General features: G+C 38.6%; 1 protein-coding gene across 1 annotated transcript in view; it reads left to right on the plus strand.

The window, feature by feature from the left end:
- Positions 1 to 26,652, plus strand: part of LOC134537824 (furin-like protease 2) — a 205,876-nt gene that overhangs the window by 148,759 nt on the left and 30,465 nt on the right. Inside the window, exons 4-6 of the mRNA XM_063378711.1 lie at positions 2,567 to 2,726; positions 12,409 to 12,581; positions 18,277 to 18,407. Of these exons, the coding sequence (XP_063234781.1) occupies positions 2,567 to 2,726; positions 12,409 to 12,581; positions 18,277 to 18,407 (464 nt within the window). The remainder of the gene's footprint in view (positions 1 to 2,566; positions 2,727 to 12,408; positions 12,582 to 18,276; positions 18,408 to 26,652) is intronic.

Genomic DNA, 26,652 nt, shown 5'->3' on the forward strand with positions numbered 1-26,652 from the left:
AACAGAGCGCAGCAACTAAATCCTCTCACGCAAAAACCTCTAGCCTTGAAGTATGCTTTTGGAATTTGAAGTTCACGGCATCATACACATCTTCGCTCTTACAATGTAAGTGGAGGCTAGGAAATCACATCCTTCTAACGACCAAGTGTTTATTTGTACACGATAAAAATATGCATGATTGTTCGGAAGCACGGAGGTAAGGATTTGGGGAGTGGAAGTGTGCAAAGTTTTTTAATTTTAATTTTTAAAATCTAAATGAAAACGGCTCCCACCAATCTTCCTTTCTCGAATGGAGAGCAATATGTTTTCTTTTTATAATTAAATTTAACGGTAATTTATTACTGATGTGTTGTTAATCATATATTTTTTTAAACAATACTCACTTCATGATAACATATTTACGATACTTCCTAGAGAGTTCGTTTAAAGCTTTTGTCCTGAGTGAGAAAACAGGTCCGAAAAGCATAGCCCAATTTATTAAATACAGTTTTATTTATTACCTAATATTTTCACTAATAGTTAAGTTATATCTAGAGACCGGAAAAATTCTCGATTTCAATGACCTGTAGGATAGACTCCATGATCCTCTATGCACGCGAGAAAATTACTTTTGCTCATTGGCTACTGACTCGCGACACATGTTAACTGGGACGCTCGTGATTCGATACTTCTTGTGTTGAAAGTTTTTCATTGGCCGAGTGTCATTCAGATAAACTGTGGCCCAATCACTGGTGCAGTAAAAAGGCAAACGTATTTTAATTCTAGCCTATCACGAAATGAATCCACGAATTTTTCAGGTGTCTAGTTATAACCATTTAATTGCCTGTCAACAAGTTAGTCACTCTTTCATGAAGTCCACGGTGTACTATCCCCACTGGAGCTCGGCTCGACTGGCTCTCCCTGCTGCTGCTCGTCTCTTACCTCGCACCTCTGTCACAGCACACTGCCTCGCACTACTCACTAGTCCGTCGCACACAGCACAGTCCCGGTGCACCAGTCTCTGCTCACGAGGCCCGTCATCTGTCGCCCGCTTTCACTCACCAAGGGGTCACCTACCCTCCTTCACTTCACAGCCCTCACATATACCTGCCAAGTCCTGCCGCGGAAAGGTCTTGCAGCCCTCCGAAGTGTCGCATTATCAGAATACCCGAACTAAACACTCGAAACTCCGATAGCAACATTTGTTGTCCTAGTCACGCCACTTCACGCAGACGGGGCTCTGAGAGCGTGCCAGAGCCGCAGAGAATTCTCCGGGCTCAATGAGAGACCGTTGGGGAAGGAGAAGGGGATAGCGATGCCCCGCTGCTAATCGTATTAGGCGCGTAGCGGTGCTGGAGGGGTGAGTGCTACCTGCATCGCGTCCCTCCCGCAGGCAGGCTGGCTGGCCAGCATCGTCGCTAGCGTCCTCGTAACAATATTAAACGAACGTATAGCCCGAGCCTTTATACAGCAATGACTTGTTTTGCTAGCCAGTTGCTAACCAGAGTGACGTAAATATAGACAAATACAATAAAATACAGCTATACTATGTGTACAACAATAAAAATAATGTTTTCCCAAAACTCTAGAAACCTCGTGTTTTTTTTAAATGTTTTGAAAACTTAATATTTATTGACATATAAATGATACATTGAAATGAAGTGTCTTACTACAAACAAATACACACGAAAGGTTAATTCAAATTTGTACACCACACGATTCCCTGCTCTCAATAATTGCCAGGATTGACATAAAAATGTTGCCTTTCAGTTCTTAAAATCAATTTCTTAAGGACATGTTTAGTTTTAATAGCTTTTATAAACAATTAAATACTGTTATGTTATGATAAATATATTATTTTAAATCAGGAGCAAAAATCTAACTCATAGAAATATAAAAAGTGATACAGTCTTACAGAACTCACCAGTGACGTGTAACATCTAGCCTCGGTGATGAGAAAAATCCCAGTTACGTTTAGTAGAGTTACCAGCAAGGTTTTTTGGGCCTTGTTCCTACAGTTTGTAAGTTTTCCTCACGTTTGCTCGTCTGTATTCTCGCGTTTATCCTGCTCTTTATTTACATGTTCCTGTAAATTAAAAAAAAAATGATCAAAATCTTATCAATTCAAAATATTATTATCAAGGAAATTATTTGTTGTATAATTAATTCGTAAATTTCTTATGTACCAATTATAAACGGATTAATTAAAACTGCACTAAAAGTAATGCAACTCAAATTATAAAGTGACATAATATCAGTTGCATAACTTAGTTATTGATACTCACTTCAAACAAATAACTACCAGAAATGAATCATTATTACAAACTATGATTAACACAACACATATTTTTATAGAACACTTATAAAATTATTGAATCGTTATACAATGCGATGTTGTTTTGACGTATTTCTTCCACGGAAGTCCAATAATTGCCGTCTTGACATTTAACGTTTGACGTCTGCCGATTTTCTGCGTGTTTGTGTACTTATCTTTATTTATTAATTTTTCCAGTTCTTGTGGTTTTCTCCACGACACACTACGCAAACTAGCAATGGCGCAACAATATTAAACCCGTCTAACCCGCAGGACCGGCTGGCGAGCACCGACATCAACGACAACGACGACGACCCCACGCCGCGCGACGACGGCGACAACAAGCACGGCACGCGCTGCGCCGGCGAGGTGGCCGGCATCGCCTTCAACAGCATCTGCGGCGTCGGCGTCGCCTACAACGCCAGCATCGGCGGTGAGCACGCGTCCGCAACCCCTTCCCAGCCCCCGCCCAGCCCGTAGGCCCGGACTGCACCGCAGGGGCGCGTTCACAGTGTTGGGGAGTCCGGGCCCTGCCCGGGGGGGGGGGGGGGGGGGGAGAGAGGGGGGGGGGTTTACGGGATATTTTAAAAAATCAGATGCAATATGGTAAGTTTGTGGCTTTCTGAGAGTCATTTATTTCTCTCTCTGAAGTCCAAAATGTATAATGTTATTAATCATAGGAATTATTACACGCTTTATATTAGCTTCACCTGTATGTTTGTATGTTTGTAACCGACTCCTTTGGGTGCGATTTTGACCCACTTTAAACGGCCAGATTTCATTCAAACTCTGTAGATTTATCGAGGACCGATGACAATGTACTAATTTGATAAGATTATTCCATTATTTTTAATGTAGAATTGTTAGTGAACAAAATACACTTTAATACCTATAAAGCTCACAAAATTAATTTTATGATTAAACTGGTGTTAATTTCAGATGAATATCACAACACAACTCGTACGTTAATTGTAAACTGTCCAAATCTGCAAGCGAATGTATAGTTTTATATCACTGCAAACTTCCTTCCTCAGAACGACAGATGCTTACAGTTTGTTTTTGTTGATTTACTTTTATTATAGTTTTCATAATAAACCTAATGTTTAATATGAATTATGTATTTTCAAACAGTCTTATTTCCAATGTTAGGTAGGCCCGGGCATATCCGGCCTACCCGTTGGAGACGCCACTGTTTCAACCACAGGAAAAAAAACATCATATGAACACCTGCTTACCGTGATCGCATCGCGGCTTACCTACTGTTTCAATCTGTGTGTGAATGCTTGTGTGACTGTTTTTAATGTCAGTAGTATGTAAATGTCGGTCTGGGGACAGGTTTCAGGCTGCGGTGTCGACCGCCATCTTGGATTGTGACATCATGCTGCCATCTTGGATGACCTTTACGCCGACGGAAATTTTGGGTCCGCCATTTTGTTTTCCGCCATATTGGATCCAACAGTTATTTTTTCTGCCTTGTTGGATCCAACAATTTGTTTTCACGCTATCTTGGATTCACCATTTTGTGTTCTAGAATATTCTTCCATCTTGTTTTCTAGAGTTTTTCAGCCATCTAACACCCCAATTACTAGTGTTGCAATTTTCGTTATGGATATCATCTTGATATTCCGTAACTTTCATCCAAACATTTCGGGAAAGATTTTTAAAATTTATAAAAAAACTAACAGAATAAAATTTTTAACATAGAAATTTTTCCGTCATTTTCGACATTTTCCACCATATTGAAATTCCATGATGTTTATATAATAAATTTGTAACAAATGTTAAAATTGATAAAAAAATTATTTGAAAATTTTTATAAAAACCCTACTTGCACCTTGGAGTCCTCGGTTTGAACCTGGAGAGGGCAAAATAAATGGCGATGGATACTTCTGCACGGAAGCCACCGGCAGACTGACTTCCCTACACTAATGCCAAGGTAGATATTACATTAATTAGTATGATGTCATGGCGGAAATCTTCTTTATGTCTGCTGGAGGCTGCTGCCGACATATTGTTTTCATGTGCTAGATGGTGCTGCTGCCACATCAGTTTAATATTTTATCCGCTAGAGTGCAGTATTCATTTATTGCCAAGGTGCCCGCCATCTTGGCAGACATCTTGAAATTCTGGAATTATTAAGCATAAATTGGGAAAAAATCACAAAAATCATCAAAAAAACCTTTTATATTTGTTATTGATTCCATCGTCTCGGTGCAATCCCAGACTGATGCAAAAAATTACTAATAAAAATGACAGGCTCGAGAAATAAAACAACAAAAGTACAAACAAAAATAATTAAATAATTTATACCAGGAAATTACTAACGTTTATAAATATATACAGTTTTCTTAAAATACAAAGCAAGTCCTTTACATATATTGACATATTTTCAGTTTATCAGGTTGACCTAATGGTACACCACATTTTTCACTCATAGAAATTTTTTAATTTCATTAAAAAGGCAGTGATATATTTCATGATGTTTTGCACATGGAATATTTGCTAATGCTTTGTTACAGAATATATAGTTGGGTTCCGACGAATGTTCAATCAGTCCTTTCCAAACCACATGTGCTTTGTCAAGTTTCTGTAGCATATAAACTGACTACAACACCTATTGCACTGATATTTAATGCGATCAGAGTTGTTATTACAATTGTGTATTACATAATCATGAAATTTCAAGTTTTTTATATTGTAAAAGTACGTACAGTCAGGTGATGGAACACCGTTAGCATTGCAACACTGATGAGACGTCAGCCATAGAAGTCTTCAAGGTGTGCTCCAATTTAGATATTGAATGCGTCGACATCTCCTGTAGTGCTGTCAACGTCGCCATCAGGCGCTTGGCTGCACGGTCTTTAAATACAACATTTTTTATTTGGGTGAATTATTTTTTATTGTTAAAAGCGCGAGGAACAAGTGTCCGCAGTTGGTTTTGTTAGGCGACTGTTCGGTTTCGTATTTGTAGCACAGTGTAATAGTCCGGCCCATGTATCGTCTAAGTTCTAGCGGAGGTCTTAAAATACCCAAACTTTCGTAGTACTCGGCCTTTTCCAAACTTTTACCCAGTGCGTGTCACGACCTGCCGAATCATATAAGTTAATAAGGGCACACTCATGAGTCTTTGGCTTGTTAGGTAAATTGTACCGCATAAAGACGCCTCGGAAATTATGTATTTTCATTTGGCGAGCATACTTGATTAAATCTATATTGATGAGCGGATGTTTCGGCAGAGAACTGGGATTTTCTTACATCTTTCTTTCTCATGCATCGACCTAATATGTGTGGTCGTAAGTAAAGTCTCACGCAGTTTTTTTTTTACACACGGCAATGGCTTCCATGCTGGCATTATCTCTTCGTGTTTCCTTCACCTGCTTGCATTCGTTCTCGGAAGAGTTGACTGTACGCACTATACCACTCGTAGCATCGATGGGGCCACTGAGGACGCCCAATGCTGGTAAAAGTTGTGGTAGAAATCCACCAGTAATCTTCTTGTATTTTAATCTGTCTTTTTTCTTGGCTTTTTGCACGCTTGCAACAGTCTTGCCCTTGGTATTTCGGGGCCTGACAAATACACATTCCTAATTTTGTCTTGGCCTTCATGATTTGGGATGAGACCCACGCCCCGATTTTCACTCCAATTCCCTCGCATGGTGATTTACTTATACCTTCGGCTTTCTGAGCCATTATCTCATCAGCTTGGTGCCGTGATTCCATACCCTTGCTGAGGAAATAGGCAATATTATGCTGTTTGCACTTTTCATCAAGAGAATTAATGCCCACGTCGCCTCGAGCTAGTCGTTTGGCTAGTTTCGTTCCTGGACTGCATAATCTGTAGCCTGGAATGTGTAGCTCGAAAGGCAGATTATTTATCAGCGAGTTTACAAGTACTGCACCGCTGTGTTTTATGTTTTCTACCTCTTCATTACGCAAAACTGAGCCTAAAGTATAAATATGGTTATTTTATACAATTTTGCCAGTCCAATGCAAGTCATCAAGCAAGAAGTGTGTTTGCCCGTGCGCATCACGCAAGACGACATAGCCAGTGCGCGCGAATCATGACATGTCTTACTGTTGCCATCTACTATACGATGCATAATGGTAGGCTCGTCTAACTGCGGCAAAACGTGCGATCTATTAAGTTTGTTGAAGGTTCCAAACGGCCTTAGGTTCGAAAACATGTGTCTCTATACCAAGATGTTGCAACAGCCAAAGTAACAGTGCCTAGCTACGATTCTACGATCGGTGAAAGGCACGAAGTACTTTCCGTTTACCGATAATGCGAATGTGCTGCCTGCTAGTGAAGCGAGAGTCAATTCCGTGATGTTTTTTGATGACGTCGTGTGCGAGAAACAAGGATTAATTTAAGTGTTATTTTCTATGGGCAGACACGCAAAAGTAGACTGCATTTACCTGTGCCAGACGTACAGTAGTATAACGAAACATCTGCTACGAGGCAACGCGAGCATCATAGTACTTTTTCGCATGGAAGATCTTAATTTACGCCACGCGTATGACGATCACGTAAACACTGAATTGACATTTCAGGAATTAAAAATCATGTGTTACTTGTGCCGTATAAACGAACACGGATTCTTAGTTATTGTCAAGATCTGCCCTCTATATAAAGACAGGTACAGACAAGATTTCGATCAGTTTATCGTCAAACATGAGTCATAGTACTTCGAAATTTAGTCGTAGCAGTCGTGACTTTCATACTTTTCTCGAGTCTCACGACGCCGATATTCGGAAATACATTTCGCTACTGGCTAAAAGAGTAGTAAGTGTGAAAAACGAATTACTAGAACACCTGATAGCAATCGACCAGCACGTGGAAGGCTCGGATTTCCGAATTGGCGAAATGATCGAAGTATCGAATGCGCAAAGACGCGACGATTTGAGGGTTTTTCAAAGTAGCCTGAATGCAGCACTAACTCACTTGGCACCGAAAACAGATCTTGCTAACCATGGGGAAGAGTTTCCTGCTGAAGAATAAAATGTATAAAAGGGAGATTTGCAAAATATTTTCAGCAAAACAATGTCGGAAATGGCCAGTGATGTTCATCGTGCTGTACAGTCTGGTCGTGAAAAATTTTTCTTGCTAAAAGAGTCAGACTTGGACGTGAAATGGAAAATTAAGAGTTGGTTAAACTAATTACTAGTCGACTCAATGAACTTAAAAATAGGAAAGAGCCACACATCATGGTAAGGACAGATGTTCGTGGTGAGATGCCAACTGGAAAAAAAGGAAATATGATTCAGCTCCAGAAGAAGAGGACTTTACGAGTACAGATTCTATGCACAAGAAAAATTTACGGAAACGTGGACACCAAATTAATGCAATGGTACGGCCATAATTGAGATCTTTCACGAGTCAGAATAATGACACGACCTACAAAGTGTACAGAAAACATAATAGGTGGTTCCTCAGTGCTAAAGAAATATACTTATTACCAGGAAATATCATATGTGTAGAAGAGTTCAAAACACACAGTACTCCAGGTATGTACAAATTGTTGTTTAGCAGGGAACCTAAAGGCTATACCCACGAAGATATGCAAGAGTATAATAATATTCTATTATTATTCATGCGCATTTTCGCGATAAAGATCCAGAAAGTGTCATATATAAAGAAGAAGATCTTGGAAAAAAAATCGTCATACTCGCCAATTTTTCAGTGAACTACATTGTGAAGGTTTATAGAAGCTAGAAAGAGGTCAGAATTTTGACTATGTGGATTGAGACGACCAAAACTAATTATTCGACAGGTTAATACTTTTACTTGCTTTGTTTAGTGCAGGAAACTATTCACACATCAACGAAATAGTCCCCATACTCTAAGAACTGAGGGATGCCGGCTACATACAATGAGTCGAGCCGGATTTGCACATGAACTTTATGCTCCTGCAAGACGAAAATACCTTCGCCGCAAAGTCAGTGGCGCGGACTTTATGATTTATTCCAGGCGAACCTTGTTGAGATGATACCATATTCCCGAATGAATAAATATTTCAAGTAAATGTTGATGGTCATCGATGTTTGTAGCATGTTCGTTTGGGTCAGACCTGTGAAATCGAAGAATGCGATCGACATAACCAAGGCCATGGCAGACATTTTGCGTGATGGATGTGCACCGTCGTACGTGCAAACGGATCTCGGAAAATAATTCTACAATGCGATTTTCAAGGCTTTGATAAAGAAGTTTGTCATCAAACACTACTCTACATTTAGTAATGTAAATGCCTCTGTTGTTTAAAGTTTTAACAGAACTTTTCGCACCAAGATGTGGCGACAGTTCACGGCTAATGGAAATTACAAGTGGCTGGATATCTTGCCGAAACTAACAAGCGAATGCAATTCCACAGTGCATTCTACCACGAAAATGAAGCCTAAGGATATGAAAGATAATCACCTCCTTCAAACTGTGTTTTCCAACACGAAGAAGGAGGATCCAAGAAAGCGTAAAGCCAACGTCGGTGACATTGTGTGGATCTAATGGCTAAAAAGTGTCTTCGAGAAAGGTTTAATTGCAAATTGGAGTAGGTACCTAACTTTTCCGTGTGACCCACGTTCGTGAATCGGAGCCTAGGACCTACTACCTCGAACATTTGGAACACAAGCCGATTCGTGGTGGCTTCTATGCCGAATATATTCAGCTTACTTAATTTTTGTTCTTGTATATTTTACATAATAAGTTTTCTAGTTGTAATTTGGTTGTTTCTATTTATCCAACCTGTCATTTTTATTAGTATTTTTTTTGTATCAGTGTAGGTTTGAACCAAGACGATACAATAAATAATTTTTAACAAGTTTTTTTGGATTATTTTTGGGAGTTTATCAAATTTCTATGTAAATAATCAGAAAAGTTCAATATGGCAGCAAGATGGCGGGCGGCCTCGCACTAAATGAATACTGAACTCTAGTGGGTAAAAAGTTAAACTTATATGGCGGCAGCACCATCAATCAGACGAAAATATTATGTCGGCAGCGGCCTCCAGCAGACATAAACAAGATGGCTGCCATGACATAATACTGATGTAATATCTACCTTGGAATTAGTGGTGACTTCCGTGGAGGGAGGATCCAACGCCATTTTTAATCTGCCCTCGTCAGGTTGACCGAGGACTCCGTGCGCAAGTAGGTATTAAATATTTAATAAATTTTAATCAAATGAATTTTTTTATTAATTTTAAAATTTTTCTCACTTTTATGAGTTTTAAATTATTGAATCAATATACTGAACACTTATCAAAATGACGGTATTTCAAATTATTAAATAATTTTTTTATAAATTTTAAATTTTGCCCTGTTTTTGATTTAAATTTTGGATTTTGAAGATGGCGGCAGTAATGGAAATTGCCAAACGAGAGAATGGGACATTAGATTGCAGAAAATGCTACAATTCAAAATGGCGGGAAAAAATGGCGGAATATTCCATATACCAACATGGCATTTCCAAAAATGGCGGTAAAACCAAATGGCGGATCCAATATGACCACTGGGGTCAAGGTCATCCTGGACCGACACCTATTTTAATCTTGTTTTGTCAACGTCGGATTTTTAAAGTGTTAAATACCTTCCATCACGTGTAGGTATGCCTGTGCTAAATTTTAATTTTCTTTGTTTACGTAACATTTATATAACTGTATCAACTTAATTAATCTTTCATTTTTGGTTACGATCACTTAGACGTGAGAAAAACCTTCACTTCCGAAAAAAAAACTAAGTAACTTTCGAATTTTTGCGAGATTTTTATTTACGTAACACACCTAACCTAATTCACATTTTACTTTTACAACAGTAAGGAAAAATAGTCCAAAAATGCACGAGCGCGGATTATTCGTGCGCCTGACTCTAGGTCAATGAACAGTAGGTCCCTTAGATCAGTGACGGCTAACTTCACTCTTGTCGAGGGCAGATATCATTTTTGAAACCCGCCCGAGGGCCAGACACACACGAATTAATATTAAATGTCTTACAATTTTTTAATTGCAATATTATGTAGAATAACCAATAAATATAATATGTTCAATGTAATAAAGAAACAAAAAAAAATATTTCTTGTTAATAGTATTTATAAAAAAACTTAAATCTGAGAATAGCTACTAAGAAACGATGAAAATATTATTTTTCATTATTTCTGTGGGAATAGTTTGGCTTCACAGTAGTGTCTGCTGACACCTAATTCTACATATATGTAAACGAAGACGGCTAACAAGGAATGTTTACAGATATTTCTTGGTCCTAGTTAGGGGTGTATTTGTGTCAGTGAGGCATGATACGTGCGACGCTCGCTGAAACTTTTAGCGCGCTGTCTTCTCGTCGTGCACAGGGCGACAATGGGATTTGAGAGGTAGTCATAAAATTTTATGGCGGAGAAATGTAGAAAACGTTGTAATTCATGTCCCTTGGGAGCTTTCAAGAATCTGTATACGATATTTTATGTTTTATCATTATTTTGAAGTCACGTTTTTGAACCATTTTAACTTTCCTAAAAACTAAAAAAATACAGTTTAAAAACGAAATACGGAAAAAGAAGTACTCAAATGCCCTTAGTATGTACTTTAATATGTTACGTAAACACACAGCAGTCTGATACTTCGAACGTTTTCAAATCACGTGGTTTTTGTTGAAGCTCTGCACACAGTATGAGTGCTCTGGTAGGCGGGTCTCTTTTAAGGCTGGGTTCATAAACTATGTAAGCAAAGAAAGAAATACGCAAAATATTCAGAAATAATATTTTAGAATACCAGTTTATAAACTAGCGCAACGCTGCAACGCATTCAATACAACTTTATCGCGTGTTAGGTTGCGATTTCTAAGGCAAAATTGGAAGAAAAGTGTTCCGAAAACTTTAAAAGCTGCATACGTTATGCGCATAGAAGTTCACGATGTTATTTATTATATTTTATATATATATATATATATATATATATATCATATTAACTTTTGTTAAACTTCCATAACGTAATAGAATAACACTTTTTAAACTCAAATTATTGACAATTTCTTTGTTTTTAGTGATAAATATTAAAAAAAAAAAAGGCCCCGGGGAAAGAATATGATTTCTATTGTTTTATGTTTTAAAGTTAATTGGTTGTGACATCTTGCGATCTGTGTGATTTATAAACGACTGTGAGTTCCTTGCGTTGCGTCGTTGCGTCGTTGCGTTCCTTGCGTAGTTTATAAATCCAGTCTTAAGGTTCGGTCTCACTCGCGTTGTTAATTTTTTTCGACATAAATTTCAAGTAAGGGCTATTTCTGAAATTTTAACTCGATACCTCCCTTGCAGTTGAGGTTCTGTCACCGATACTCAGTGTAAAAATTTAATGGGTTTAAAAAGGCGCGCAAGTTTTCGTAATCATATTAATCAATTGCGCCCAAGATATTACACTAAGTGAGTATATGAAAATTTCCGAGGTAGAAAAACAAATGTACAATGTTAAAATTTTAGAAAAAGGCTTTAAAAAAATGTAATGACGAAAAAAAAAATATCGTGGCGCTGAGATCGGGCCATAATTCCCATTATACAATGACACGTAAACGGAAACGGATCACGTACACGGAAACGGATCTCACGGAACAGAGTTTCTACAACGGCGCGCAGACGGAGACGGACTAGCTCGGCAATGTGCTGAGATCTTCCGCATGAGTTGCTCCGTGCGACCAACAGAAGGCGAAGGTACTTGGCTGCGGTGGTAGCCATGTTTAGGTTGTGAATACGTTAAAAAAATTGTTTCAAGTACAAGAATATCTAGCGTTATATTTTCAGTTAGTCGTTATTTTTTTTGTTGTACATGCCAATTCTGCCCCCGCTATGCAGGGGCGCAACAACTAAATTTCCAAAAAGGGGGGGGGGGGGCAATATACCTTTTTATAAAGAATAATTGATCCCCCCTCTTGAAGCGGGGGGTCCCCGGGAAAATTTGTATTTGAAGGTGGAAAATGGTGCTATTTAAGCAGTTTTACTATCTAAAAATTGATTACACGGCACTTTCTTTGCCCCCGTTTGCCCCCACTTCAAGGTTTCAGTGGGAGGGGTTGTTGCGCCCCTGCCGCTATGACCTGGAAGCAGTCCCGTGGTCGCCGGACGCGAGGGTCTCTGCCCGCAGGGGTGCGCATGCTGGACGGCACGGTGAACGACGCCGTGGAGGCGCGCGCGCTGGGGCTCAACCCCGACCACATCGACATCTACAGCGCGTCGTGGGGCCCCGAGGACGACGGCAAGACGGTGGACGGGCCGGGCCCGCTGGCGCGCCGCGCCTTCATCTACGGCGTCACCAAGGTAGCCTCCGTCACTTCATCATCACCAGAGACCGGACAAATTCCCGGATTCATTTCACGATATGATAGAATCCAAACAACTGTACCCTTATATTGCTTCTCCGATTGGCTCACAGTTTATCTGAAGGACTTTGAGCCAGTGAAAAAACTTTCAACCAAAAAAGTATCGAATCGCAAGCTTCCCAGTTGACAGGTGTCACGAGTCAATAGCCAATTAGCAGGTGGCATTTGCTCGAGTGTGTAGGGGATTTTGGAGTCTATCCTAGAGGTCATCCAAAGCGCGAGTTTTTCCAGTCTCTAATGATTAGTTATACTCTGCTGCATTTCTTCTTGGCTCGCAAGACGTTATCTGTAGAGCTGCGAAAGGTCACAAAAGAGATCTAATTCATGCTCACGTTTTTACCGCTAGTAGACACTCTTTTGAAAAAAATTCGACACTTGACATAAAATGCCATCATGATAAACTTTATAGGAAAAGCCCTTGAATAAAATTTCAAAAATTAAAACGAATAAAACTTGTCTTTGTCACGTCTCCCTCCGAGGTTATCTGAGCGAGACGTAGTTGGCGTTGTCGTGAGAAACTGGGTTTCGTTAGAATAACACCTCCCACCTCCCCCAGACATGTTTCGTTCACGCATTCATTCTGTGAATTCTCCATTTTTATCTCATCAACCCGATGTCGACGGGACCTTACTTGGCCTTACACGTTTTCATTTGTAACAGTTGCAAGAAGGGCTGCGTTTGATTTTAATTTTGGGGATTTTTCGACCGGGATGGCGGTTAGAAGTTTCTTCCAAAATGTTCCCACTAGCGAGAATACACTACAGTTCCCACGTGCGATCACGACAGTCCCCTTTGCTATGTAAGTACGTGCAGGTTTGAGTTTTAAGTGTTTCATTCGGTTGTTCGATATAAGTGACAATAATTAAATAAAAGAATATACGATTTCGAATCTTATCCGAAGCCATCTTTACAATAAGTACAAAAATATCTCATGGATAGTCAATAATTTTTTTTCACTAATTATCTTAAAAAACAAATGAATGATATGGTGTAAACTCATATTACGTACTTATACTCTCTTGAGCGAAAAAAAAAAAAAAAAACAAGGGAAACATTTGTTTGTTTTAAAAATAGCCCGTACATCCATATTATTATTATTATTTTACTAATGAAAAGACCGTCGGCATTACCACCTGTAAAATGATTATTTAAATCGGTCAGATTTTGATAAGTATATTTGGAAGTGACCCTTATTTTGGGAGTATTTTATGGTATTAACTAATCACAAACATGAAAAAAAAATGTACTCTTAAAAAATAACTCATTTGTAAACAGTTACCAAGAAATAACTACAAAAAATATATTGTAACTTTGTTCAGTATATGGCCATAGTTATTTTTGCATATATGACATACAGTTTTTCAAGATAATACTGAGTATTTCTTACGAAAATTGACGCATAATTTTGTATTTTAATTGATGTTTCTTCCAAGCATATTTTTTTAAACCACTGGAAAAGACAATCGAATATTCAACATTTTAAATTTATTTTGTTGTATCATGCTTATTAATGTGCGCATTTAATACTGGGAAGCTATCCAGGGAACGGTTTGCAAATAACCTTAACTATTGGAGGTACCGGGACAACGCACAGCATAAATTCCCGGGAGATAATCCTCTACCCAGTATTACTGCAAACACTATTCTGTAGCGATACAGTTGTTTTCATGTTAATGTAGATACATGTTTACAAATATCTGGAAATTTACATGACTATTATTTATGTTCCATTTACAAAAAAAAAAAAACTAAAATGCACGCATGATACCTTTCGTTCATGCTAATTCTTGGTCGTCGTTCGCACGGAACGTGTTATTCGGTGTCAGTTTGGGGAACAACACGAACAGCTTCGCGCTCTCCCCACCAGGATGCAGCGTGACTCTAGGGGAGGGGGAGGGGACAGGACTTCTTCTCTTCCCCCTCGACCGCGACCCACACCTCAGAGCCCGTGGCGTGGCCGACAGCAATGCGACTTCTTCACAGGACGTGTCCGTATGCCCCGCCTCGGTGACATTCACGGGCTTGAAATATTCGTGTAATATTACATATGTTTGTGAATTTGTACATCTACATGAAAACAACTGTAGGCTATATCTACAAAATACGTTTCGTAATAATACTGGATTCATATTCTCACCCGGGCATTTATGCTTTGTGTTGTGTTTCCTGAATAGTATTTCCAGTACTAACCGCGTACATTAATAAGCATAATAAAACAAAATAATCAAATTATTTAATATGCTATTATCTTTTCCATGGTTTAAAAAATAAATTATGCATGAATGAAACATCAAATAAAATATAAAATAATTTCCATGCGAAAAACTTTAGTAGGCCTACCTATTATCTTCAAAATCGCACTTCAAAAATAAAAAAAATAACAATAACCACGTGTTGTACAAAACTACAGTATCTTTCGTTTCGTGTTACAAACTTTTTTCTTGGCAACTGGTATCCAAAGGGATCTTTTGTAAAAGTACAGCAATATTTTTTTTTCTTTGTGGCACGATGACATTGCTGTCGGAAGGGGCGACGATGTCGTTTAGTAATTGGACACGACTCCTCTAGCTCAACTCACACTAATGGAAATGTTGAGGAGGATTTAGTCCCCTAAATTTTGGGCATTACCGGAAGTAAATATTACCTTACCAAGCTTCCAAACCTAATTACCACCTCCTGATGTCTACTGTTAGAACCGTTGGAAGAACCTGGGTGATATTCCACGGGATAAACTACTACTGTCATAGTTATTCCTCACTCCCTGATGTTGACATCAAAAAGTGTCTAAGCCTAGATCCCAACCCATTTCTAGCGGTACAGAGTAAAATGGAAACCACTACAAACGTAGGGTTTGTATTAGTAAAATCATGATGATTTTACTTAATCCCCTTTAAAGCATTACAAATAAATAAAGAAGACAATCTCCTGGACTTAACATACAGGGACCAAATACCAGGATACATTTGCTAAAGGGAAACTAAAGCAACATTTTCAAATGTGTTTGGGTAAAACTACTTGCAATTGTGTGATTGTCAAACTATGTCTTCGTTAGAGAAAAATGTATTCCTTAATGGAATCCCAGGATTCGACAGTGACTAGCTGCTATAAATAGTTTTCTTTGAGAAGTAATTGGAATTTGGCATTGAAATTTTTTTGTCAATGACTACGACTGTAGTAGTAGACACTATGTTATGGTCATTGTGTGATCTATGCTGTAACGAAGGAAAATTTCCAATATTAAGCTATTAAAGATGTAAATGGCAGAAAATATGTTGAACTTCACATGTCGTATTTAGGTATCTACTCCTCCTTAAGGCGCAGATATGTCAGCGGTTACTCAGCCTTTTTAAACATTAACGCAAATGTGCGATTACAGCACTAGCAACGTTGCAAATTTTATATTTTAGCGGGCGTAAAATAATGTTTATGAATATTTTGAAAGTGTTATTAGAGTCTTGCGCCCTGATATATCGCTGGAATGAAATATGGCCGGATGATACGTTCTTGCACAACAACCAGTTTATAATTCCCACGAAGAGTTGGGTTTTGAATGTCGCTCGCGCGCACACACCGGAAGAGACCTGCACGGACACGGATATCCACCGATTAATTGCGGTCATTTCACGCTGTTATCGTAACTGCTGCTGTGCGTTCAAATGTAGTGTTGATAACCAAATAATAAAAAAAACCTAACGAACAGCAAAACCAAGCTACGAAGTTTTATTTCGCGTTTGTGTATTGTCAGTTCCGGAACGTAGTTTATCGCTCGCCCGCCCACAAACATGTACGGTCACAACAAATTTTTGTTCGTTTCTCTCGCACTTGCGCGTCCATTGTCCGTGTTTCCGTCAGCAAGTGGTTGATTGATTGCCGTAATGTTCCGAAATGGTTCAGTCTGGTAGCCTCTATCTCCAGTAACGGTTGCTTACTTCAATATTCAAATGTTCAGAATTTCAACTATACAAAATTATAATTTCTTATTTGTATTCTATTAAATTTCGAATGCTTGCACTCCGAAGTAACGAATATTCGAGTTGTAATCTAAGCAATCTTATCGTGCAACGATAAAATTTGAGACTAAGAGTCATTGTTATATAATATAAATTTGTATATTCCAGTTTAAATATATTAATTGGTCTGGTATAACTTACTGCCTTGAGTTTATTCCAACAACTGCACGAACAGAAAACTGCTAAATTCAGACTCGGGAACAAATTGTAATCCGGTCTTTTTTATAAGTTTAAAACGGCAAGCGAACAATAAGTAGTTTTCAACAACTACAAAAAATGTCAAATTGATATATTTATTTTATATTTGTGTTTAAAACTAAGAAATACAATATACAAATATCAATTTTAACGTCTTTTAAACCATTATAAAAATGTTGGAAGAAACAAATTTGTCTTCATTCTTTATATTGTAATTCAATATTTGTATTCGATAAATATCTATTCATGTTCGATTTTAACTAACACTATGACTTACATTGGTTAAGCATGGTCCTCCATGTCATGTGGACTGCGCTCTGAAATTTTCGCATATCGGTGTTTTAATTGGGGTTTTTCTTGAAACTCTTCGTCAGACCCGATGTAAGGAAGGCATGCTTCGTTTCAACCCAGACTGTTGTGGCGGCAGAATGAGACATTAAAGATGGCGGTTGTTGAGGACATCCTAAACATGTGAAAGCTTGAAAAGTCTTCGCTGCTCGAAAAAGGTGTTTTGTATACAGTTGGAAGAACCACTTACATATTACTTCTAAAATAATTTTTTTTTGTACGTTTCACTATTTAAGAACGTTCTTGAATTTTCAGAAAGGTTATTTGGTAGAAATTATTACATATATATTTCACAAATAAGCAATTAATAACGACTAGAGACCGGAAAAATTCACGGATTCGTTTCGCGGTGGGCTAGAATTCAAACAGTTGTACTTTTGACCTGCATCTACTATTGGCCCACAGTTTATGTGAAGGACTCTTAGTCAATGAGAAACTCTCATCAATAAAATTATCGAATCACAGGCAACCCAGGTTAGTTATCTCTCAAGTGAGCGGCTAATGAGCAGGGAGACTCTTATCCAAGTTGCACAGGATTGTGGAGTCTACACTGTTAAATATGTTCATCTTAAATTTACGAAGACCTCTGGTTAAAAATTATCCAGGGATATTTGTAAAATTACGGGCACTGAGTTCATTTACTTTGATCATGAATCCAAAAGAACATTCTTGGTACATTTCCAAAACATTCAAAAACTGGTTAAGTTTGCAGTAAGAACAGTCTTCTTTTGTCCATGTGTCCATTTGTTTAGAGCGAAACATGCAACTTGGAAGTTGTAATACGACGTAGATTTTACGAAGTATTCCAGTTTCAGTTATTTGAAATTATTTGAGATTCGTTTATTTGAGTAAAATTATTCTTTTAAAAGTCTGTAAATTGACTCTAATTTTTAACAGTGTACCCTAAAGGCCATTGGAACCGCGAATTTTTCCAGTTCCTGATAATGAAACGAACGAATTTCGGAGATATGTTTCTCAGGCAACATTTTAAAAATTCGATAACATATTAAAATTGAAATGTAACGGATGTGTTGGATTCATACAGTGCTTCTTGCTTTTTTTTTTTTTTGCTTTCAGGGGCGTAAAGGCAAAGGATCCATATTTGTTTGGGCGTCTGGCAACGGAGGCAACCACATGGACTCTTGCAATTGCGACGGGTACACGAACAGCATATTTACCCTCTCTATATCCAGCGTCACCCAGGCCGGGTGAGTTACAAGAAATTGCGATACTCTCGAACAGCAAATAAGAGAATTGTGAAGTATTTAATAGTTCGGTAAAATATAATTATTTTCTCGTGACAAATAAAGTATAAATACCTTTTATTATGTTTGGCAGTTTTTATGTAGTTATGATTAAAAAAACATGTTTTTAATTTTTTATTGTAAGGTAGAATATATGTAAAATATATATGATATATTGTTTTATGTTTTACAAAACTTTTTCAATTATTTTATATACGCTGTACTTGTAATTTTATTTCTGCTTGAACAAAGGCCACTCGTTCATTCGCTGCTGCTCACTTGACGAATTTCACCGGAGAGCTGTCTACTGTGACACACGTGATTCGATATTTCTTTGGCTGAACATTGGTTCGGAGTCTTCCACATACACTGTGGGCCAATCACGAAAGAAGTCCAAAAGTACAAGTAACTGAAGAAAAAAAATTGGTTGTTTTTAAAGTCGGTTTACGGACGATAGTTTAACGTGACAACGTAATAACAAAACATTGATGAAATGATTGCATACTTTTATGAATAAAATTGAATATTTTTTATTGAATTATCACTATTTTGTATGGAAACAAAGAAGGAGTGAAATGAAATCTATAATTAAATTGATAAATTTACTTTTATTTGCACTCATTCATTCAAATATGTTTATTACTTTAACGAAGAGATTAATTTAACTATAACTTTTATACATGTTTGCTATTTAACTTCTTCCGATCTGTGTTATTCTGTTAAGGATAGGACGATGATAGGAAAAGTAGGAAACGAATGGGAGTGTTTCAAGTTAAATGTGCCTCGAAAAAGTCAAATCGATGGTTGTTCCAATCGAGTGGAAGAGAGATAGATGCGGCGCAAGCGTACAATGAGCGTAACGGGACACAGTGTAACGGGACAATGTGCGTTACGGGACACTTTTTAATGCATGCAGCTGGCGTTCATCGATTTATTAGACGTTGTCACGTCAAAAATTTTCCGAAAGTCACAACATGGTAACGGCTTCAATAGATATTATTATTTTTTTTTTTTAAATCTACCTAATAAGAGTTAGTCTTTCATTTTTCGCCAGTGAATTTTTTTGTTGAAAATAAATTTATAATACTTAATTTAACGTATATTTTATATATTTAACTCAACGGGTGACGGCATTGACAATTATAATAGTTATAAGTAAATTGAAGTGGAACTGAAGTTAATGTCGAGACCTTATTTTATAACCCCTTATTCCCTTCAAGCCCCATTAGAGAGAGAAGGTAATAAGGCTCTCCTTAGGAGAGAACTCGTCATAACAGAGTGCATCTTAGAAGTATTCATTGTGATTGTTTCGCGATACTACGTCAGCCTAAGACGATGCATTTCACATAGAATTTACCGACAGAAGGATGGAATATCGCCAGCAGCAGGCAGCACATTCCCGCCACTTACTTAAGCTTTGGACATTTGGTCGTAACCACGAGGGCATTGAATTGGAATATAGTGACGAACTAACAAAAGAATACCTTCGTTTTTAATACGTGTATCAGAGATTTGTAAGTAGTTGAATCACATATAGTTTGGTTACTATTAACGTTTTAACCTCCACAGTTCCTGCGCTGCTTGGGCAAACGTAAGCAAGTTGTTCCTCTCCTGAGAGCATGAGAACCAATGTCTGACAACCTCGCAACGCTAATGGTCTCGGTCGCCAACGTTACCTCTCCGACGGCTAAAGCGTGCTATTGTAAAAACACGCTTTAGACCACGGGTGAATTTACAATGTTATTTCGCATATTCACAGGATGTCAAATTAGACTTGGTGCACGTATGCGTTTGCTTCACGTTGAAGATTGGATTGCAGTGCTCTTAACGCGCCCTTGACTTTCCTTAACAGTAGTATAGGATAGCCGGAGCTGGGACTGGCTTCTGGCTGTGGATTGATGATTGTCAGTCCGCCATCTTGGATTGTGACGTCACGGCGGCCATTTTTGACTCAAAATTCCTGAAAATTCCGCAAAAATGACTCAAAATGACTCAAAATTTCCCGTTTTCGAGGGAAAAATTCCCGATTCGAGGGAAAATTAGGATTTCGAAAAACCACAAAAGTCATTTTGCATTAAAAACCACGAAATTCCTGATAGAGGCTTAAGCATCCTTAACTCAAGCCTCAGTTAAGCCTCTTTTAGGATTATGACGTCACCGTTGCAATTTTCGTTACACCCGCCATCTTGAAAATCCGCAATTTTTATGTTAGAAAATCGGGAAAAAATTTAAAAATCATAAAAAAAGTATTTGATCGAATTAAAAAAATATTAAAAACCGCTGTTGCAGTTATCGTTACGGTCGCCATCTTGGATTATATAAATGTTGCATATTTCGTTACACCCGCCATCTTGGTTGAGTACCATGTCATTCTTACACTTTATGTTACGACCACCATATTGGATCCTATTAATGTTGCAATTATCGTTATGGTCGCCATCTTGATATTTAGTCACCATCTTGAAATTTAGACGCCATCTTGGAAATCCGTAATCTTTATGTTAGAAAATCGGGAAAAATTCCAAAATTCATCAAAAAATTAACTTAATAGAATTCTGATTGATTATATCGATTCCCGTCCTTGGTTAGAAACCGGTGAGGGCAAAAAATCAAAAAAAAATCAGATCCTTCCTCCACAGAAGCCACCTACAGACTGACCTACCACCACCAATAACTAGGTATTTACCATCAGCTGGTATGACGTCATGTTCGCCATCTTGTCTTTGTCCGCTGGAGGCAGCCATCTTGTTTTCGTCTGCTAGAGTGTGCTGGAGACACGTTAGTATAATGTTCTGTTCACCATAACTTTGACCTTGACCTTGAACTTTGACCTTGACCTTGAACTTTGACCTTGACCTTGAACTTTGACCTTGACCTTGAACTTTGACCTTGACCTTAAACTTTGACCTTGACCTTAAACTTTGACCTTGAACTTGAACTTTGACCTTGACCTTGAAAATTGACCTTGGCCTTTGACCTTGACCTTGAACTTTGACCTTGACCTTGAAATTTGACCTTGACCTTGAAATTTGACCTTGAACTTGATGTCCATCACGGATCCGTCATTTTATGTTCAGTTCATGCTAGTGGTCATTGACACCATCATGTTTTCGTCTGCTGGAGGACACCATATTGTGTGTACTCGTCTTACCATCATGCTAGTTTTATTCTAACATGCTACAGTGCAGTAATCATTTATTATTACTGAGGTGCCCACCATCTTGAAATTTAACCGCCATCTTGAAATCATGTAATTATTTAGCTAGAAATGCGGGAAATATTCCAATAGTCTCCGAAAAAATCAATTATTAATTTACAAATTGAATCGATGGATCCCTGTCCATGGTTCGATTCTTGACCAGAGACAGTTGTAACTAATTATTAAATAAATGTTAGGTTCTGTTTTCCATTACCTTTCGCGGAGTTTATTAATCATTCACTCTACGAAAATCAACTCAAGTCAATATACCGGACCAAAGAATTAATACAGTGCCGATTAGCCTATTATGAAAGTTTAATTTTTCAATAATCTGAATAACATATAAGCCCTTCATGTACAAAGCCACACATATAGATCAATTGTCTTCAGTCCATGAGACCGAGTCATGTCATTATCAGACGTATAGACTAGTCATTTCAGGACCACATGACCTTCGTAATCCATCGTGACATTTTTATACATTCTAAAGGACCAAGTAACCTTGTAAAATATTTTAGTAACACCAAGAGGTGATAAACTAGTAAATATTCAATCACTACATTTTGTGCTACGCGCAATCAACAAAAAAGGAAGCACCAACAACGAAAAGACAGCACCACCAACGAAAAGACAGCTCATTTGGAAGCACCGACAACGAAAAGGCAGCACCGCCAACGTAAATACAGCACATTTGGAAGCACCGACAACGAAAAGACAGCAGCGACAACGAAAAGACAGAACATTTGGAAGCACCGACAACGAAAAGGCACCACATTTGGAAGCACCGACATCTAAAAGACAGCACCGCCATCGAAAAGGCAGCACATTTTGGAAGCACCGACAACGAAAAGGCAGCACCGTCATCGTAAAGGCACGGACCGCAAAACCGGGTCATGTCAATATCAGACATATAGACCATGAACTCACTACACACAGGAAAAACGAATGTACACGCAGGAAAACGGAACGTACACGCTGGAAAACGGAATTTACACTCAGGAAAACGGAATGTACACGCAGGAAAACGGAATATACACACAGGAAAACGGAAGGTACACGCAGGAAAACGAACGTACACGCAGGAAAACGGAACGTACACGCAGGAAAACGGAATGTACACGAAGGAAAACGGAACGTACACGCAGGAAAACGGTTCGTACACGCAGGAAAACGGAATGTACACGCAGGAAAACGGAATGTTCACGCAGGAAAACGGAACGTACACGCAGGAAAACGGAATTTACACACAGGAAAACAGAAAGTACACGCAGGAAAACGGAACGTACACGCAGGAAAACGGAACGTACACACAGGAAACGGAACGTACACGCAGGAAACGGAATGATCACAGGCTCCAAAATTCATTGGCTCCAATATTCATTGACTCCAATATTCATTGGCTCCAATATTCATTTGCTCCAATATTCATTTACTCCAATATACATTGACTCCAATATTCATTGGTTTCAATATTTATTGGCTCCATCAGTCATTGTCACCAACAGTCTTTTGGTTCCAAAGGTCTTTTGGCTCTAAATATATTTGGCTAGAATTCTTCGAGTCTAAGAGACTATGAGGCCACATGGCTACGAGTCTAAAATGATCTAGATATTTACGAGTTATACACGGCTTGCGAGGCTAGAGCTACGAAGCTTCTAGTTCACAAGTTTACGTGACTGCGAGGATACAGGTCTACAAGTCTACATGAGTACTTGACTACGAAGCTACTCGTCTACAAGGCTCCAATTGCAGCATCTGTCTTCGTCAGAATTATCTCTCTTGCTCCAACTGCACCACCACCATTATGTTATAAGATTACATGGATACTTGCTAACGTAGCTTCAGGTCTACGAGGCTCCAATGCATCATGACTACGCGACTTCAAGCAATGAGGTTACGAGACTACGTGAATACGAATCTTCAAGTTTACGAGACTGCGAGGCTACAGAGCTACGAAGCCTCTAGAAAAAGAGTTTACGTGACTGCGAGGATAGAGGTCATCAAGTCTACATGAGTACTTGACTACGAAGCTACTCATCTACAAGGCTCCAGTTGCCGTATCTGTCTTCGACGGAATTTTCTCTTTTGTTCCAACTGCACCAACAGCATTATGTTATAAGATTACATAGATACTTGCCTACGTAGCTTCAAGTCTACGAGGCTCCATTACATCATGTCTACGCGACTACGAGCCATGAGGTTATGAGACTACGTGACTACGAATCTTCAAGTTGACGAGACTGCGAGGCTACAGAGCTACGAAGCCTATAGAAAACGAGTTTACGTGTCTGCATGGATACAGGAATACAAGTCTGCATGAGTTCTTGACTACGAAGCTACTCGTCTACAAGGCTCCAATTACTACATTTGTCTTCGACGGAATTTTCTCTTTTGCTACATCTGCTCCATCAGCATTATGTTATAAGATTACAAGGCTACTTGCTTACGTAGCTTCAAGTCTACGAGGCTCCAATGCATCATGACTACGAGACTACGTGCCATGAGGTTACGAGACTATGCGATTGCAAGTCTTCAAGGTTACGTGATCGCGAGGCTATAGGACTACCAAGCTTCCAGAACGTATGGTTACGAGACTGCATGACTAATTGGCGGCGCGGCTACGTAACTTCATGTCTCTAACTGACTACAATAGCACTATTCAGTGGTGAGAGTTAATTTATCTCATGAAAAGGTACTTGCTGCAAGTAGTTCCGCTTTTCAACATCAGATGACGTCACGTGTTGCTTGCAGGTAAATAATATTTATTTCTTATATGCGGGATGCTCACTATCGATCGCATAAGAAGGATGGCTTCGTTAGTCTCCAAGGAGAAGGAAGTTCGTCCTTCCTGCTAGTGCTTCTCAGATTTCTCACGGTCCGCCATCTTGGATTGCGACGTTACGGCGACCATCTTTGATGGGTGTGACCTTGACCTTTGACCGAAACCGCAGGAATGATCGCAAGCACTCGGATTAATCATCAAAATATTGATAAGAATAATCAGAAGCACACGGAGAAAACCATCACAATATTGATAAGAATAATCAGAAGCACACGGAGAAAAACCGACACATGTTTTCTTTGATATCATAAAATTACAGGAAAAAAATTTAAAAATAAAAATAAATTTATTAAAAAAATTAAAAAAATTAAAAAATTCATAAACTGATTCTGCTAGCTTGTAAACTTATCATTGTTGAGCAAAGATAGAGATTTAGTACAAGCCAGAATTTTATGTACTCATGTAGACTTGTAGACCTGTATCCTCGCAGTCACGTAAACTTGTGAACTAGAAGCTTCGTAGCTCTAGCCTCGCAAGCCGTGTATAACTCGTAAATATCTAGATCATTTTAGACTCGTAGCCATGTGGCCTCATAGTCTCTTAGACTCGAAGAATTCTAGCCAAATATATTTAGAGCCAAAAGACCTTTGGAACCAAAAGACTGTTGGTGACAATGACTGATGGAGCCAATAAATATTGAAGCCAATGAATATTGGAGTCAATGTATATTGGAGTAAATGAATATTGGAGCAAATGAATATTGGAGCCAATGAATATTGGAGTCAATGAATATTGGAGCCAATGAATTTTGGAGCCTGTGATCATTCCGTTTCCTGCGTGTACGTTCCGTTTCCTGTGTGTACGTTCCGTTTTCCTGCGTGTACGTTCCGTTTTCCTGCGTGTACTTTCTGTTTTCCTGTGTGTAAATTCCGTTTTCCTGCGTGTACGTTCCGTTTTCCTGCGTGAACATTCCGTTTTCCTGCGTGTAAATTCCGTTTTCCAGCGTGTACGTTCCGTTTTCCTGCGTGTACATTCGTTTTTCCTGTGTGTAGTGAGTTCATGGTCTATATGTCTGATATTGACATGACCCGGTTTTGCGGTCCGTGCCTTTACGATGACGGTGCTGCCTTTTCGTTGTCGGTGCTTCCAAAATGTGCTGCCTTTTCGATGGCGGTGCTGTCTTTTAGATGTCGGTGCTTCCAAATGTGGTGCCTTTTCGTTGTCGGTGCTTCCAAATGTTCTGTCTTTTCGTTGTCGCTGCTGTATTTTCGTTGTCGGTGCTTCCAAATGTGCTGTATTTACGTTGGCGGTGCTGCCTTTTCGTTGTCGGTGCTTCCAAATGAGCTGTCTTTTCGTTGGTGGTGCTGTCTTTTCGTTGTTGGTGCTTCCTTTTTTGTTGATTGCGCGTAGCACAAAATGTAGTGATTGAATATTTACTAGTTTATCACCTCTTGGTGTTACTAAAATATTTTACAAGGTTACTTGGTCCTTTAGAATGTATAAAAATGTCACGATGGATTACGAAGGTCATGTGGTCCTGAAATGACTAGTCTATACGTCTGATAATGACATGACTCGGTCTCATGGACTGAAGACAATTGATCTATATGTGTGGCTTTGTACATGAACGGCTTATATGTTATTCAGATTATTGAAAAATTAGACTTTCATAATAGGCTAATCGGCACTGTATTAATTCTTTGGTCCGGTATATTGACTTGAGTTGATTTTCGTAGAGTAAATGATTAATAAACTCCGCGAAAGGTAATGGAAAACAGAACCTAACATTTATTTAATAATTAGTTACAACTGTCTCTGGTCAAGAATCGAACCATGGACAGGGATCCATCGATTCAATTTGTAAATTAATAATTGATTTTTTCGGAGACTATTGGAATTTTTCCCGCATTTCTAGCTAAATAATTACATGATTTCAAGATGGCGGTTAAATTTCAAGATGGTGGGCACCTCAGTAATAATAAATGATTACTGCACTGTAGCATGTTAGAATAAAACTAGCATGATGGTAAGACGAGTACACACAATATGGTGTCCTCCAGCAGACGAAAACATGATGGTGTCAATGACCACTAGCATGAACTGAACATAAAATGACGGATCCGTGATGGACATCAAGTTCAAGGTCAAATTTCAAGGTCAAGGTCAAATTTCAAGGTCAAGGTCAAATTTCAAGGTCAAGGTCAAATTTCAAGGTCAAGGTCAAAGGC

Source organism: Bacillus rossius, chromosome 1 (assembly GCF_032445375.1).
Source record: "Bacillus rossius redtenbacheri isolate Brsri chromosome 1, Brsri_v3, whole genome shotgun sequence".
NCBI lineage: Eukaryota > Metazoa > Arthropoda > Insecta > Phasmatodea > Bacillidae > Bacillus > Bacillus rossius.